The following is a 17,692-nucleotide window of genomic DNA, read 5'->3' on the forward strand; positions in this document are numbered from 1 at the left end:
ATAGCCAATAACTTTATGAAAAGATGCTCAGTATAATCAGTCACCAGGGAAATGCACATTAAAACCACAGTGGGATTCCAATTCGTATCCATAGAATGGTAATAAAAAAAAATCAGAAAATAGTGGGGCACCTGGCTGACTCAGAAGAGCATGCAACTTTTGATCTTGGGGTTGTGAGTTTGAGATTACTAAATTACTAAAGTATTGGTTATTTTAAAAAATAAATAAGCTAAAAAAAATCAGAAAGTAGCAGGTGTTGGTGAGGATGTGGAGGAAACTTTATTGCTGCTGGAAATGGGAGCCTTTATTCATATATTGTGATTGGAGGTTTTAGACATCTTCTAATATCCTCAAAGACAGAATTTGTATTTCTTATCCTCCTTGTTATTCTGAGATCATTCCAAGAGGAAGGAGTGACTACCATCCTTACACTACCATTCAAAAATCTATAGTAACTGACCATCCATCATTTGATAGCAAAGTTAGTAGGAGAAAACAGCTCTACCCTCAGCCGATTCATTGCTCTACAGCTAAATTTGAAAACACTCCTTATCATTAGAACCCCAGGCCGCTCTTAAATTTCAGGTTCCCATTGAATTGTTGGAAATTCTGATCTGTAGGTCTGAGATGGGGCAGGAAAGTGGTTGTTAGAAGAGGAAATTAAGGATAAATTTTTGAAGAGCCCCAGCCTTCAAGAAGTGAATAAAGAGAACAGACCAAATACACAAATAACTATGAAATGTGCTGACCTCTTGAAGGAGGAAAAGATTTTAACAGGCAGCAGTGTGTAATTCAGGAAAAGATTCACAAAGAATAAAGCATCTGATGACCTTTGGTCATTCCTTAAGTCATCAAGTATCTGCATACTAGATACTACAGATAGCCACTCATCAAAGCCAGAAATCTGGACTCCTTTCTTCTCCGCCTTCTTTGATCACAACTGAGTCCTGTCTACTAATCCTTATGAATATTTCCTTAAAGTTTCATTGATTCATACCTCTCTCCTTTAATATTGCCTCCTTATTTCCTGTTTACCCTACTGCAAGAACCTAAGTAGTTTCCTTGGCTCTAGATTTTTTTTTTTTTTAATTCCACTGCAACCCAGTCTCTATACCGTCACAGAGTAACAGTCCTAAAATGTAAAGATAATCACTTTAATTCTCAGGTTGAAACACATTAGCAACTCCCTATCACCTATGGGCAACAAAGACTCAAGTTTCCTTTGCCATGTATCTGAGATACTTCTCAGGGTGTCTAGTTATCTTCTGCTCCCAGACACAATATACTCTCTACTCCAGCCATAATGGCACCACCTTGCCAACTCCAAGTGTGCTCTGCCCTTGCATGTCTGTCCCTATAAGCCTTTCTGCTTTGACTTCCCTCCTCACTTCTCCCCTCCCCAAAAGTTTCTGCCTGTCAAATTCCAACTTATTCTTTAAGAGGGTGCTCAAGGGTTTTCTCCTTTATGAAGGTTGCCTTCATATTCTCTCCCTACCACTGCCACAGGACAAGTTATTCTTATTCATGTATGTACAGAACTTAATCCAGTGGATTGTTTATTTACTGACATGTTTAATTCCCCCTAGTTTAGGACCTTGTATCCTTCTGCACATAGCACAATACCTGGTCCACTGTGCAACTGATATGCATGAATGAGCAAATGTATATAAGGGTGGCTGTCATCTCAGAATCTAAGGACAGAGCACAGTGCTTTTGAATACGTATTGAGTTAGAACTGGAGGGTATTCTGCTAAGTGAAGTAAGTCAATCAGAGAAGGACAAACATGATTTAAATCATTCGGGGAATATAAAAACTAGTGAAAGGAATTAAAGGGGAAAGGAGAGAAAACGAGTGGGAAAAAATCAGAGAGGGTGACAGAATATGAGAGACTCCTAACTCTGGGAAATGAACAAGGGGTAGTGGAAAGGGAGGTGGGTGGGAGGATGGAGTGACTGGGTGACAGGCACTGAGGGGGGCACTTGACAGAATGACCACTGAGTGTTATACCATATGTTGGCAAATAGAACTCCAATAAAAAATATACAAAAAAAATTTAAAGAGATTTATTAGAAATATTTAAAAAATAATATGTATTGAGTAACATGAAAATATAATCTGAAACAAATTATTAGGTCATTATAGATATTTCATCATGTAAAAAAAAAGGGTAAGGGGTTGGCCTAGATGATTAAAGGCCTTTTACAATTCTAAAATTCTAGGCATCTATGTATTCTTTTGTCTACTTTTTAAACTAGGAAAACTCTAGAGCTAAAGAGGGATAGTAACTATTAGAAAATGATCCAATGGATTACAACCATTTTCAAAATAGAAAGTCAAAGATAACTAAAAAACAGAACAAAGTAAAAAGTTCTGTATTATCTTCAACTTGTAAGAAGAATGACTTATTCTGACCCAAGTCAAACAATGATGGAAAAATACATCCCACTGTAAAACCTCGAGAGGCCGTATTTGGCATCTCAACTTTCCAGTTAATGACAGTCCTCACTTGAATTACATCGCATTTCAAAGCAGATTGCCTGTTAAATAACTGCATCTCCCAGAAGTACCCTGCTGTGGAAGCTGAAACATTAGCCACAATGAAATTACTTTGTGAAGATCATAAGTCAAACAAATTCCAAAACAGAACCCTTGATGTGAAACCCAGTTTTATGTTCTGATCTCTTGATAATAGCTCAGCTTTGTAAATTCTTAACGGTGTTCTCCTCTATTCACATTTGTTCACTATAAGTAAAATCCAGTGAAATTTATCCATTATTTTTTAATATAGAATTCTTTTTTTTTTTCCTCAAGATTTTATTTATTCATGAGAGACACAGAGAGAGGCAGAGACATTGGCAGAGGGAGAAGCAGGCTCCCTGTTGGGAGACCATTGTGGAACTCGATCCCGGGACCCCCCGGATCATGACCTGAGCCAAAGGCAGATACTCACTGAGCCACCCAGATGGCGCTAAATAGAATTCTTAAAAGGCCTCTGCTATGCTACTCAAGGGCTCTACTAAAAAAGCAAAAAAACTGAACAACCAGATCTGCCTTTCTCAGGCATCTTTATCATTAAATTATCCCCCAAATGAGGTTACACCATGATTAACCTAGAAAGGACAAAGTTTTCTTGGGTTTTCATCCTTTTCTTCATAGGGTATATATCATATTAGCTATTTTACAAAGAAAATTTGGAAAAGAAGGAGGTATAGAAGTCAATATACAGGAAAGTTGAACAGTGGTCTATATTCTAACTACAATGAAGGGGAATGAACAGATCTCATTTTCAAATAACCATTTATTAAGCACTGAAAGTAAAGACCCCAAAACATAAAACTAAAAACTTAGAACAGGAAAAAAATAGAGATTACCATGGCTATCTCTACTAGTAACTTGGGATAAGCCACAGAAACTGAATGATGTTGATGGAACACATTTGGGATGGTAGTGAATGGCATGTTTTTAAAGATTAAGTATAATATCTGTACCCACAGTACAAAGACAAGTGCAGGCACACAGATGTGGTATACAATGTTAACATTCTTCCCCTTCCTGGTAGCACTTTTACCTTTGCAAGACTATCTTTCTGAGCATCTGTTTGCTCTCCTTTCACAAAGGCAAAACAAGAGCCCAGTGGCACATATCCATTATTTTCTCCTACTGAGTCTGGATATACTTCATAAGGAAAACATTTCATACTATCAGTTTTGTGTTCATTATTATGTCCATGAAATCTGGCACACCTGTTTTGGATTGAATCACGGCCTCCAGAAGAAATTTTGGAGTCCTAATCCCTAGAGATCTCAGAATGTGATCTCTTTTGGAAATGGGATTGTTGAGATAAAATTAGTAAATTAAGATGAAGTCATATTGGACTAGGATGGGTCCCTAATCTTAATGGTGTCCTTACAGGAAGAGAAGAAGTACACACGCACGAAGGGGGCACACTGTGAAGATGGAGGCAGAGACTTATGTGCTGCAGCTATATGCCCAGGAACAGTGAAGATCGTAAGCAAGCCATTAGGAAGAAGATTCTCTCTTGTAGGTTTCAGAGGGAGCATGGCCTTGCCACACCTTGATTTTGGATATCTGGGTTCCAGAACTTGAGACAATAAAATTCTGTTGTTTTAAACCACCCAGTTAGTGATATTTTGTAACAGTAGCCCTAGGAAACTGATACAACCTATCACAAACACAATCCTAAAAGAATATTACAAATGCCTAATGTGTGCATAAACTTTCTTGACCTCAAATGTGTTTTTACTGTAATTATTTGGTATGTTACAACTATATATCCTATATGATCCTTGGAATGACTCAGGAGATTACTGTCCCATTGTGTCACCTGAGAAACTAAGGGTCAAAGAAGTTATATAAAAAAAGGTCTCTTTCTATGTTTCTACTCCAAAGACCTGCTGGCTGATAGAACTACACCACAGGCATTACTCTGTACAATATTCCACTTAGCTTTACTATTTTCCCTTTAGCACAATTTTTAATTTTAATAGTTTTATTAGAATATTCACATTCCATAAAATGTATTTTTGCTCTTCTAAAACATAAAGTCAATAAAAATAAATAAATAAATAAATACATACATACATACATAAAGTCAGTGTTTTAGGGGGTTTTTTGGTAAAGATTTTATTTATTTGAGAGAGAGTGAGAGAGAGACTACAAATGGTGGGCAGGGGCAGAGGGAGAACCAGAACCCCCCATTGAGGGGATAGCATGTGGGGCTTGATCCCAGGACCCTGAGATCATGACCACCTGAGCCAAAGGCAGACGCTTAACAGCCTGAGCCACCCAGGCAGCCGAAGTCAATGGTTTTTAATATATTCAAGGTATGTAATCATCACTACAATCTAACTTTAGAACATTTTCATCACCCCAAAAGAAACCCCATGCCTTAGAAGTCACTCCCCAACCTCCCTTCTGTGTACCCCCTTGCAACCAATAATCTACTTTCTATCTCTATGGATGTGCTTATGCTGAATATTTCATATAAATGGAATCATGTATTATGTGGTCTTTTGTGACTGACTTCTTCCACTTAGCCTATTTTTAAGGTTCATACAGGCTGTAGCATATACCAGCACAGTTTCTAATTGCTAAGTAAGATTCCATTGTGTGGATACACTACATTTATTTATACATTCATCTGTTGTTAGATCCATTTATCAGTTGATGGATCCATTTATCAGTTGATGGGTATTTGAGTTCCTGCCATTTTTTACTATAATGAATGCTGTGAACATTCTGCACAAAGATTTTGTCTGGACATATGTTTTTATTTCATGTGGGTGTACACCAAGGAGTAGAATTGCTGGGTTATAGGATAACTCTAAATATAATCTTCTGAGGAACTGACAGACTATTTTCCAAAAAAGTTTATATGTACCATTTCACCTTCTCACCAGCAATATACAGATTCCAATTTCTCCATATTCCTGGACATTTGTATACCTTCCTTGAAAAAAAAAAGTCTATTCAGATAGCCCATTTTAAAATTTCTTTTTTTTAATTGAGTTGTAAGAGTTCCTTATATACTCAGGATACAAGCCCTTTATCAGAGATGTTTGCCAATATTTTTTCTTCCTCTGTGGATTAACTTTTCATTTTCTTGATGACACTATGCAGTATAAAATTTTTTAATTTCGTTTTCCTCCCATCACTTATACTTTTGTTGCTGCATCAATGAAGCCTTTGCCTACCCAAAGTCATGAAGAGTCATTCCTATATTTTGTTCTAAAGGCTTTATAGTTTCAGCTCCTACATTTAGGTCTATGATCCACTTGAGTTAATTTTTGTGTATGGTAAGGAAGAGGTCTATTTTATTCTTTGGCATATGGATGTCCAGTAGTTCCAGCACGATTTATTAACCCCTTTATTTAACTACATATTTTGGCATACATTTTTTTTTGTTATTACTTGAAATCCATTGTGAAATGAGATTGGTATAAATAAACTAGTTGACTTAAAATTATTATTTGACCAAGGTCATATGTCTAGTAAGTGGCAGAGCTGTGACTGAACCACAGGTCTTAGGATGCCAAATTTCATGTTTTTGTGAGAACACAATATTACCTTTTATGTGAACATGTTTCGGATTTATTCATCAAAGATAGGAAAAGATACTTGAAACTATATTTCATTATACAAGGAATGACTGAACATACTTAAGATTTTGCTTGCTTCTTTTTATATATGTCAATAAGAACAGTTAAAATCTGCTGAGCACTCAATTTGTGCCAGAAATGTTTTAAGTCCTCAGTGTGATCTTAATCATCATAACAATCTTAAAAAACAAAAACAAGTGTCAAAAAAAAAAAAAAAAAGAAAGAAAGAAAGAAAGAAAAACAAGCATCTATCCTATTCCCTCCTGTTTTTACAGATGGAGAAACTAAGACACAAAGATAATAAGCACATTGCTCAAGACCACAGAGTTGGTAAGTGGTAAGAATCAGGCAATATGGCCCCAAAGATCATGATATTCTTCTTTTATTTTTTGATGATTTTATTTATTTGGGGGGGGGGGGCATGCATAAGTGGGGATGGAGGGAGAAGAGTGGGAGGAGCAGACTCCCCACTGAGCAGGGAGCCTGACGTAGAGTCTGACACAGGGCTGGACCCCAGGACTCTGAGATCATGACCTGTGCAAAAGGCAGATGCTTAACTGACTGGGCCACCCAGGTATCCCAAGACCATGTTCTTCTTAACACTTTGAAAGCAAATTATTTTAAGAGAAAAGCATTTACCACGTTATGCTTAAACAGATCAGCAACCATCTAGAAAGGGACACTTAGCTCTTTTAATTATTGCCACAGCTGTCACAGCTAAAGAGGCAGTGAGGTCGTCAGGATGGCTAAAAACTCTAAAAGAGGGAAATTATCAATATGCTAGATTCAGGTATAAAAATACTAGATGTCCATGACTAACTGAAGAAGTAATCTCATTTTAAAAACAGAAAAATATTTAACAGTGATACTGCAGCAAGTGGCACAACTAAAGACAAAGCCCAACAATACAAATACCAAAAGGGAAAGGAAAGGCCCGTACAAACACAGAGGAAGGAACTCTGGAAGTCTCCAATGGCCACAAAACGAATGAGTCAACCAGGCAGTGTTGTGACAGGAAGTGCTGAGAAGATGTGTAACACCAAAGGGCTAGAGAGAAATCGTTCCTTTATACCATCAGTGAGACCCCTAGGAGAATGTGGACATCACTTTTGGTCACTATACTTAAAGAAGCATTGGGAGAAATCAGAAAGAGTTTGAACAAGAGAAACAAACAAACCCAAACAATGGGAAACAGTACTTGTTAGGAAAAGAACTTGCAGTTTAGCCAAGACAGTAAAGGTTCATTTAATTACTGCCTTTAGAGCGGAAGACCACTGGAAGCCTATTCCCCAAACCCTGAAGGCTTAGGCTTTTTCTGGTCATTTATTTCTGTCAGATATCACTTTCTTAGAGGCCTTTATCCTAAGTAGATTCCTCAGTTCCCAGCACATTGCTCTGTTTTATTAACTCCATAGCATGTAATAATCTGGAGTTCTCACTAGTCCCGTGAATATATGACCCCTCTTGTCCCATTAGGATGTAAGTTGTTCATAAGCAAAAACCTTGAACACTGCTTTATACCTACTTCATACTTTTTTCCATCTGGTATATATCTGGGAAATAGAATTTTACAAATACTTGTAGAATCTGTATCCATGAAGAAGCAACAAGGAAAATAAGCTTTCAAATCAGAGTAGAGAGTAGTAAAACACCAGACGAATTACTCAACAGTCAAAGTAAAACCCACACACTACTGAGGGATGCTGTGGGCCTTTAAGAACGGTCCCTCCTCTGTCTTAGGCATCTTACAAACTCATCTGACTTAAGACTAAACAACTTCTAGTGGTTACTCCCAACAATATGATTCAATACTTTATGGCATTAAGTCTTACAAGAAATAAGCAAATAATCATTGAGTTCTTACAATGTACTGAACAGTGTTCTAAGACTTTACGCATATCAAATCATTTAGTCCTCAACTAAGAGATAAATTCTATTCTTTTCTTCATAAAATGGGGGCACTTTAGCTCAAAGAGATTAAATAATTTGCCCACTCACCTAGCTCTTAGGTGGTAGAGCTGGGATTTAAATTCAAACAATTACACAATTTATACCATTCATTTAAGGCTGAAATAAATGTAAATAGAGCAAAAATACATTAAAGAGGAAACAATTGATGTTATGGCATAGAAGTTAGGTAATGTGGGTTTTCTCCTCTACAGTTTTATAGGCTTGCTATATGGATCCTTTCAAATTCTGTTTTGCTGTAAGATGTTCGAACACATCTTGGGGTTATTTTTTCCCTTGTAATGATGTCTTTATTAAAAAAAAGTAGTTATAATGAAGCATTCATGTCAAACTAGAGAAAATAAAATGAACTTCCAAGTACTAACGTATCTTTAATAATTATCAACATGTAGCCAATCTTATTGCAATGTATACTGAAAATACAAATACTGAATCACCTCAAAGGGAATCCTGCTGTGTTATTAATAGCAGTCTTTATTCTATCTCTAAAAAGATTTCATTAAGTCTGAAATGCATGTAATTCCTTTTTTTCAAGTAGAATTGTTAGCAATACAAGGAACAATCCTGAGAGGGTATTTTTGTTACCCAAAAGAAAACCAATGGACAGTGCCAAAAATAATTTCTCAAAATATTACTAAATATCTCTAAGTGATGTACCTTTAGAAATGTGACATCTTAGGTACTACATTATAGCAGGAACTAAATTTAAATTAGAAAATATTTTATAAATCTTAAGAAAAAACTAACTAGGAATTTTGTGCCTATCGTGCTAATAAATATTATTTCCAAATGTCACGAGAGACCAACAAACACACAAGTAGAAACAAATTAAATACCAACACATACCTGTTTGTCTCCTAGGTCAGGGTCCCCTTTACTAGAGTCAGAGCTGACATCGTCTTCATCAGAACTGTTGATGTCTTCTTCCTCATCTGAAGGAAGTTCACCAAGACCAAGACCAAGATCATTGTGTCCTTCCTGGGATGCTCCAGAACTGCTTCAGTGAAAGTTATCCACATTAGTCACCTTAAATAACAAGAACACTACCAAAAAACCACACAGGACAAACCATGTTATTCCTGTGATGTAAGTAAGGTATACCTAATGGATATAAACACAGGGATGGAAATATCCAGACCAACCAAACTTCCCCTTTTCTTTCACTATCTCAGGTGTTAAAAACTCAAATTCATTTTTGGTTTAAAATAAACATCTTGGGGGCAGCCCAGGTGGTTCAGCAGTTTAGTGCCACCTTCAGCCCAGAGCGTGATCCTGGAGACCTGGGATCGAGTCCCGCGTCAGGCTCCCTGCATGGAACTTGCTTCTCCCTCTGCCTGTGTCTCTGCCTCTCTCTCTCTCTCTCTCTCTCTCTCTGTCTCTCATGTATAGATAAATAAAATCTTTAAAAATAATAATAATAATAAATAAATAAACAAACATCTTGGAAAGCATGTATTTTCATAATAGGAAGGTGGGTGTGAGAAGCAAGTTTTCCAGCTGCCCTAATCCTATACTTCCAAATCTACTTGAAAAGAACAGGTCTCTGCTCATATAAATCATGGAGCCTCACAGGATTTGGCTGGGTTACCACAAAAGGGGCACTCACTAGCTACACAGGAACATTAGAAGCAGTGGCGTTTCCCTGGGTTTCAGTGTTTCTTTTTTTAAAAGCAATTAACCAATCTATCAGAATTGGGAGGTAATGATGGTGAACACAATAAGCAATGCATGTGCTACTGTAAACATGTGCCCAACCACCCTGATTGTCACCAATTCCTTTTAGGTAACCACCTCATAAGACATGGGAAAGGACAAGGATGTTAAAAATTCTTGGGCTCTGATCCAGACCTGTTGAATCAAAAAGTCTAGGGTTGCAGGGCCCTGAGAGGATACATGTTGGAAGTCTGAAAATCACTGTACCAGGCCATTTACCAACTCTGCCTCACCAGCCTGACACTGTCAACATTTCCCACTTTCTACTGAAACAGAGCTCTTGAATCTAACAGTCATTGTTACAATCCCAGTTTGGGGTAGGGGGAATTCCACAGCAAAGTTCCCCAGGAAGACAACAGAAATAATTCTAACTTTGGTTGTAAAGACTCAGGAACAAATTAACTGTAGCAACTGCTTTCCTGCCTGCAGTCTACAAGAATATCGCAGAATAGAAGAGTCAGTAAAAGATGCACAGAAAAGAAAATCATCAGGGGAAACACTCAGAATAAAGAGATAGTTGTATTTCACCCTCACAGGTCCCTCACAGGTCAGGGGGCAGGTCCACTCAACTGCCAAGGTTTCCACCAGTTATGAAAATTTCTAACAGGAACTTTAAAAGCTAAAGATGAATTTTCTGCCAGTTCCTGATTACACATTATAGGATACAGACTAGCCTCACATGCCATTCCTGGAACTCATCTCTTACAGAAATCAGTTGGATGAAGGCAGAATGCCAAAAGGAACACCTCCCTCTGCCAAAGACAGGGGTTCCTTATTATTCAGTAGCTGGAGGGCCTGGGGAATCATATCACAGCCTCAATTAAGTGGGTGCACACCTTATCATAGCTCCATGACACGGAGGAGACTCATTCCCCAGGGAGGAGTTGGGAGTGGAGAGCGGAAGCTTCCTAGTCAGATCACTGGCAAGATTCACTGTCGCTGGGTGCACAGACAGGAGCCCAACCCAGTTGGGTAATTAGTTGATTTAAGTTAAGTTAGCAAGAGTAAATAAAGCTAACAGGATGTAGAGACTGCAGGGTACATTCATATAAATAAAAGAAAACATACCTTAACACTTGTTTTTATCTTCTTTATCTCTTTACATCCTCTAAAACCCTGCTACTCAAGACACATTCAATCTATGAGCTGCTTCAGCAGCACCAGGAAGCTTTTTAGAAAAACAGAACTTCAGGCCTCACCCTGCTGCACTGAATCACAACCTGGTTATAAACAAAAATCCAAGTAATTGTGGTTTTTTCACTCCGTGCACTCTTAGACTCAACAGTATAACAATTTTGAATAATCAGCAACAAAGCTTGTAGCACCTGCAAAGAAATTAGGTTTATTTTGTCTGAGAGAGAGCTGAGAGGCGTTTCTTGGTCCAACATTTAGAAAGCCATTATTAAGGAGATGGTAAGCAGCTAGCTGCCACAACCATTAGGGGTACAATTATTTACAAAAGTTAACATTTAATAACAAGAAGAAAAAAAGCTTTAAATATTAAAAGGACATGGATCAAAACATAACAGCCACAAAATACTGGGAGATTTTAGGTCTGAAAATTGCCTTCCTACAGAAAACCTCCCCTGGCCACCCCCTCCCTATCCCACATTAATATACTTACCTCTTCTAAATCCCACACCATCTTACTCAACCACACATGGTGATATATTTATTTCCCTCACTAAAACATAAACTCCTAAGAACAAATAAATGGTCTTTTTCAGTTGAATCGGAAGCATACTGCTTAACATTTAATAGGCCCTCAGTAAATTTTTACTGAATAAACAAAAATTATATTAGAAAGCAAAGGCTGTTAAATCTCAGAGGTTCAGACGCTAAGTATTTTTGGTGGTGGTGATCACAAAGATTTGAAGAGGGGGAATACTACAATAGTGTATGGTTTAAAAGGGAAACACCATCCTAGGCATCATAATCAATGGTGTGGAAGTGGGAATGTTTGTATTTAGGAAATAAAAAGAACATTTTGGAGACACTAGGGTGGCTCAGCAGTTGAGCATCTGCCTTCGGCTCAGGACGTGATCCTGGAGTTCCAGGATCGAGTCCCACATCGGGCTCCTACATGAAGCCTGCCTCTCCATCTGCCTATGTCTCTGTCTCTCTCTGTGTCTCTCATGAATAAATAAATAAAATATTTTTTAAAAATAAAATAAAATTAAAAGAACATTTTGGCTGCAGCACAATCTCCTATACATAATTAATTGGGGGGGGGGGGGGAGCTTGGAGAGGATGACAGGTGCCAAACAACAGAAGAGTCCATATTCATCTTGTAGGCCTTCAATAAGAACTCTCAAATCTTCCAGTAAACCTCAAAGATTTCCTCATTAGAACTCCAACTGGAGGGGTACCTGGGTGACTCAGTGGTTGAGCATCTGCCTTTGGCTCAGGTCATAGGCCAGGGTCCTAGGACTTGATCCCAGTCTCCCAGATGCAGAACTGGATCCCAGGACCCTGGGATCATGACCTGAGCCAAAGGCAGATACTCAACCACTGAGCCACCAGGTGCCCAAATAAACAAAACCTTAAAAAAAAAAATAAAAACATGGGCAGCCCGGGTGGCTCAGGGGTTTAGCGCCGCCTTCAGCCCAGGGTGTGATCCTGGAGAACAGGGATCAAGTCCCACATCGGGCTCCCTGCATGGAGTCTGCTTCCCCCTCTCCCTGTGTCTCTTCCTCCCTCTCTCTCTCTCTGTCTCTCTCATGAAAAAATAAAAATAAAATCTTTAAAAATAAATAGATAAAAAATTAAAACAAAAAAAACCTCCAACTCAAATATCATTACCATATTTCTCTCATACCAATTCAAGAAGAAAACAATACCTCTTCCATCAATCCAGCCCTTGTAGGCACAGCCTCTGCCCCACTCCCCCCACCCAACCAGATGCTCACTAATTAGCATCAGTGAGCTCCTCTTAATGATCTCAAAAGATTGAACTGGAATGAAAGGAGCTCCCCAAACATCTGGATGGTAAATACTGGAGACCACTTATGATTTCTGAAGCATAAAAGGGAGGAAAATGAGCAAACTGGATTCTAAGGAGACTAATCTTGTAACCCAAAGTCAGTGAACTAACTGTGGGCCAAATGGAGCTGGGCACAGTGAAAGAAGTGGAAGGAGGTCTAAGAAGTAATTTCAACAGTGCAGACAGCCTAAATGAGGTTGGCTACATGAGGAATTAAGAAGAAGGGTTGGATCTAAGAGTTAAAAAAAAAATCAACAGGGCTATGGTAAAGAGGGAGGGGAAAAACTTGAGTCTTCCTTCAAGAATTCATGAACAGTCACTAGCAAAATGAGGGAAACATCACAATTGAAATAGAAATATATTAACAAGGGATATGATTTTATTTTTTAAAGGAATATGATTTTAAAGGAAAGATAATGAATGGGTTTAGCAGCAAAATCAGGAAAGATGGCAGCCAGTATCCACATTTACATGTTCATTTCTACGTGATCAAAAAGAAAAATTATTGATTAATCTATTTTCCCATGTAATCCTTAACAGCTTTTAAATCTATAGATCTTTCATAATGAAATATTCCTTACCAACTCCTTACCAATGCCAGCCATTAAATTAGGGGCTCTTCTATTCTTTACATTTCCTTCCCAAGTGTCAAAAGATAATGTCTTAACACTGTCAGCTTTGTGGGCTAAAGGAACAGAACATAGTGTTTCCTCCATACTTTCCTGCCTGGCTATTTCATAATTTGATAATCAAGGTAAAGGAAAGTAAGCTGCAACCACAACCAACACAAGGTCAGGTCTGGGCTCTACCTCCCCAGGCCATCCTTTTCAAGTGAGAATTGTTTCTGGATGGAGTAAGGACAGAGAAGAGTAACACCAGAAGCAAATTCCCACTGATTAGGCAGCTGTTCTTCGGTTCCACATGTCAAGGATCTACACATTTGGACTGATTATTTAATACCATCATTTTTTTAAAATTACTTATTTTTTGTTTATGTTATTTACAATATAGGGACAATACATCCTCCACTGGGAGTACGTCAAATTTCTCATTCAGAAGGAATTGTCTTTTTAAAAATACTAATTTAATTGATTACCCCTGAATTTTCAGGAACGTGAAATCTGTACAACATTGAACCAGACATTACTACCAAAACACTCTTGTGAACCTCCATTAAGCTGAAAATGCCAGTAAAGGGAGGGGAGAAGGACAAGGATAGCAGAGGAAGGAAAAGGAGAAGCAGAGTTAGCTGAAGAACACTTTGAAAGCACTGAATTCTGTCCTCTGTTGTTGATGAATCCAGTTATCTTTTTCCTCTCTTGCCTGCAATTTTATTCTGAGACCCTTAAACAAAGAATGTTCCACATAATTCCTCTCAAACTTGAAGGAAAAAAGTTTATTCCAACATCCTCAGCTTCAAAGTTTCTTTCTCACTTTTAAGTCACAACGTGTAAATCTGAACTGTCATCTTTCTCTTCCTCTTCCTTCTACGCCTGGATCAAACTGAACAGAACCTGTTAGTCCTCAGGATGTTGTTATAGTTCTTTTACAAATGCTGTCTCATTATGACTTGGTGATTAGGTGTTTTTTTTGGCTGCTTTCATATTTATTGCAGAATGAATGGAAAAAACTACTGGTGAGCACTTAAGGATGAACATTATATAGAAAAGTCAGCAAAAATTTTTTTTCATAAGTTATGTATTATATGCCAACTACATAATATTGGTTCACGATTTTCACTAGAAAAGTGTTTCTATTTAGTGTATATACCTTTATAGGTATATACGTTTATAGGGTATAGGTTTATACATTAGTTTTTAAATATACATTTAGTTTTACTCTGGTACTTCAGCTCCTTTATTGAATTTCAGGTTGAGAATCATGAATCAAATCCATTAAAGAAGGAATTTTTTTAAAGATTTTATTTATTTATTTATTCATGAGAGACACACAGAGAGAGGCAGAGACATAGGCAGAAGGAGAAGCGGGCTCCCTGTGGGGGGCCTGACACGGGACTGATCCCAGGGCCCCAGGATCATGCCCTGAGTCAAAGGCAGACATTCAACCACTGAGCCACCCAGGCGTCCCCATAGAAAAAGGATTTAAAAACCATTCTTATTCTTGTTTCCAGGTCCTCTTTTTAATTACAGTTTTTGGATAATTTTCCACCCAGATGACTTTGCTGGGAACTACCCCTAAAATAAGTAAGTAACCTCTCTACTACTTTTAGGAAACATGGCATGACTGTGAAATAGGTACATATGCCCACTTTCATCCTCAAATAAAGCCAGATTCATGTACTTGTGGCATGTTTTTAGGTTTTCCAAACATATGATCTTGAACAATTATTTTAAGTACGTGCAGAGCCAGGCTGACAGAACATAAAAGCCAAAAGATAACAGAGCCTGAAGCAAACTTATCTGACCTGAACAAAAATCAGGTTCTTCAAGTGTGACCCCTATGTGCTATCATGTGATAGGTATTTTCTATTACTAACTGCTTTGACTAAAAAGAAACTTCAGTGATTGAATAACATGTAAGGCTGTGGACGGATGGTATTCTTACTACCGTAATAAGTAATAATAGTGAAAATCCTTCCCTTTTAAGAAAGGTAGTTTATTAGTTTATTTTTTAAATATACATTAATTTTTAATCTCTTGAGAAGTTAAGAGAAACTTTAATTTTAAAAATTAATGATATTATTGTCTTGATTTTAGTAAAAATATATATATAATATATAGCATATTAACTTCTTTGAGTTAAACACTTTGATTAATAAAACACAAAATACAAATGAATAAAATCACTGCAATAAGGGATAGGATAGCAGGAGTTTGTTACCAAAAAAAGAAAAGGAAGTGAAAAGAAACTTGCAACATAAAATAGACACAATTAAGTGTTTCATTCTTTGGTTGGTGAATTTTAGAGGTGTTAACAACCAAACCTTTTAAAAATAGCAAGCTGGGATTCTATAGCTTCAGGAAAAGGAACCACAGAGAAATACTCAGCTTCCCTGAAATATAAACTGGGTGTTTAAAAGTTTAAAAGTGAAAAAAAAAAAAAAGTTTAAAAGTGGAGACACTGTCAGGATGGAATGTAAAAAGTTTAAAAGTGGAGACACTGTCAGGATGGAATACCAGGCTTCAGTGACGGACACCCACTTCAATTTCTAGGGTGATCCTTAACTTTTAAAATACCATTCTCATTCTCTTCCCCCAGAAATGCATTTGTTACTAGGATTACCTAAATGATTAAAAACAAAATCAAAGGTTGGTACCTTGAGGATGTTGTTTAAAATAGTCATTGCAGGATGACAGTTTAAAAAACAAATGCAAAATGGGGCACCTGGGTGGCTCAGTGGTTGAGCATCTGCCTTTGGCTCAGGGCATGATCCTGGGATCCTCAGATGGAGTCCAGCATTAGGTTCCTCACAAGGAGCCTGCTTCTGCCTCTGAATATGTCTCTGCTTCTCTCTGTGTGTGTCTCTCATGAATAAATAAATAAATAAATAAAATCTTTTAAAAATATATTTTTAAAAATGCAAAAAATAAATAAATAAATAAACCTGACACATAATGTTGAGAGGGAGGCAAAAAGCCTTTGTATTATTTATATGAATTATTAAAACACAAAACTATACCCTAAAAAAGAAAAAAAAAGGAATTCAAAATTCCTTAAGAGAACCTACTCAGATGTTCACACCTGTTTTATACTTAAGTAGCTTTTTAGAGTCAGGAAGGTTTAACTACAAAGAAACAGTACTAAAAAGAGTTTGCATCAAAGGCCATTGATATGGAGACTGGTTAAATAAGCTGGGACACATCCATACAATGAATTTCTAAACAGCTGTTTAAGAAATGAGGTAGATCTATGCACAATGATATAGACTGTTCTCCAAGAATTTGGCTGGGTTTAAAAGAAATCAAGGCATGGAACAGTGTGCATCTATTTGCGTAAAAAAGCAAAAGAACACATATACACAGAAAAACATATATACAAAACAAAAAACACATTTTTGCATATACAGAAACACACATTTTTATGTGTGTATGTATATATTGTTTGTATATAATTGTACACACACACCCAGAAATACAAATATACCAGTAGATATCTCTGTAAAGATTCAAAAGAAACTGATAACAATGTTTGCTTCTGGGACTAAGGTAAGGTCTGAGTTAAGAGAGACTTCACAATTTACCTTTTGGTGTTTTTTTAAAAACATTTTTAATATGTATATTATTACTTTTTCAAAGACAACACAACAAACCCAGAGACTTTGGAAAGTTTTAGAAAGATGATTCAAAGCACCAACTCTTTAGGTACTGCTTAGTTCTTCCCAGAGTGATAAGTAAAAAAAAAAAAAAAACAAGAACTAATTTTTATGTGAGAAAGGTATACAGATTGCTTTCCTTTACAACCTGTAGGGGTTTATTCGGGGAAAATTATTAGCATGCCTCCTGATAATAGATTGGAGGAATGAGCTTCCGGCCAGCCAGCTGATGGCTTTAAAAAGAAAAAAAGAGGGGCACCTGAGTGGCTCAATTGGTTGGGCATCTGACTCTTGATTTCAGCTCAGGTTATGGTCTCAGGGTCCTGGGATTGAGCCCCACGCTGGGCTCTGTGCTCAGCAGGGAGTCTGGATATTCTCTCTCTCTCTCTCTCCCTGCCCCTCTCCCTACTTCTCCACACACACCCCCCCACACACACACACGTGCATGCTCTCTCTCAAATAAATAAAGAAATCTTTTAACAATCAAAAAAGAAAAAGAGGTTGTAAAAGGATTCTTCAACATTCTACGGGGGCCAGAGTAACCACACAACTTGCTGCCTATTTCACAGTGAACAGTACCATATACTATTAGACATCTCCCACAGCATTCTGGGGTGTGGAGAATTCCTGGCCTC

General features: G+C 37.4%; 1 protein-coding gene across 2 annotated transcripts in view; it reads right to left on the reverse strand.

Moving 5' to 3' along the window:
- Nucleotides 1-17,692, reverse strand: part of FGD6 (FYVE, RhoGEF and PH domain containing 6) — a 107,470-nt gene that overhangs the window by 59,942 nt on the left and 29,836 nt on the right. Inside the window, exon 3 of one of the 2 annotated variants that reach the window (XM_072773123.1) lies at nt 8,935-9,082. In XM_072773123.1, the coding sequence (XP_072629224.1) occupies nt 8,935-9,082 (148 nt within the window). Of the gene's footprint in view, nt 1-8,934; nt 9,086-17,692 lie in introns of both variants that reach the window. The other variant, XM_072773122.1, reaches the window with a different exon arrangement.

This window comes from Canis lupus, chromosome 13 (assembly GCF_048164855.1).
Source record: "Canis lupus baileyi chromosome 13, mCanLup2.hap1, whole genome shotgun sequence".
Taxonomy (NCBI): Eukaryota; Metazoa; Chordata; class Mammalia; order Carnivora; family Canidae; genus Canis; species Canis lupus.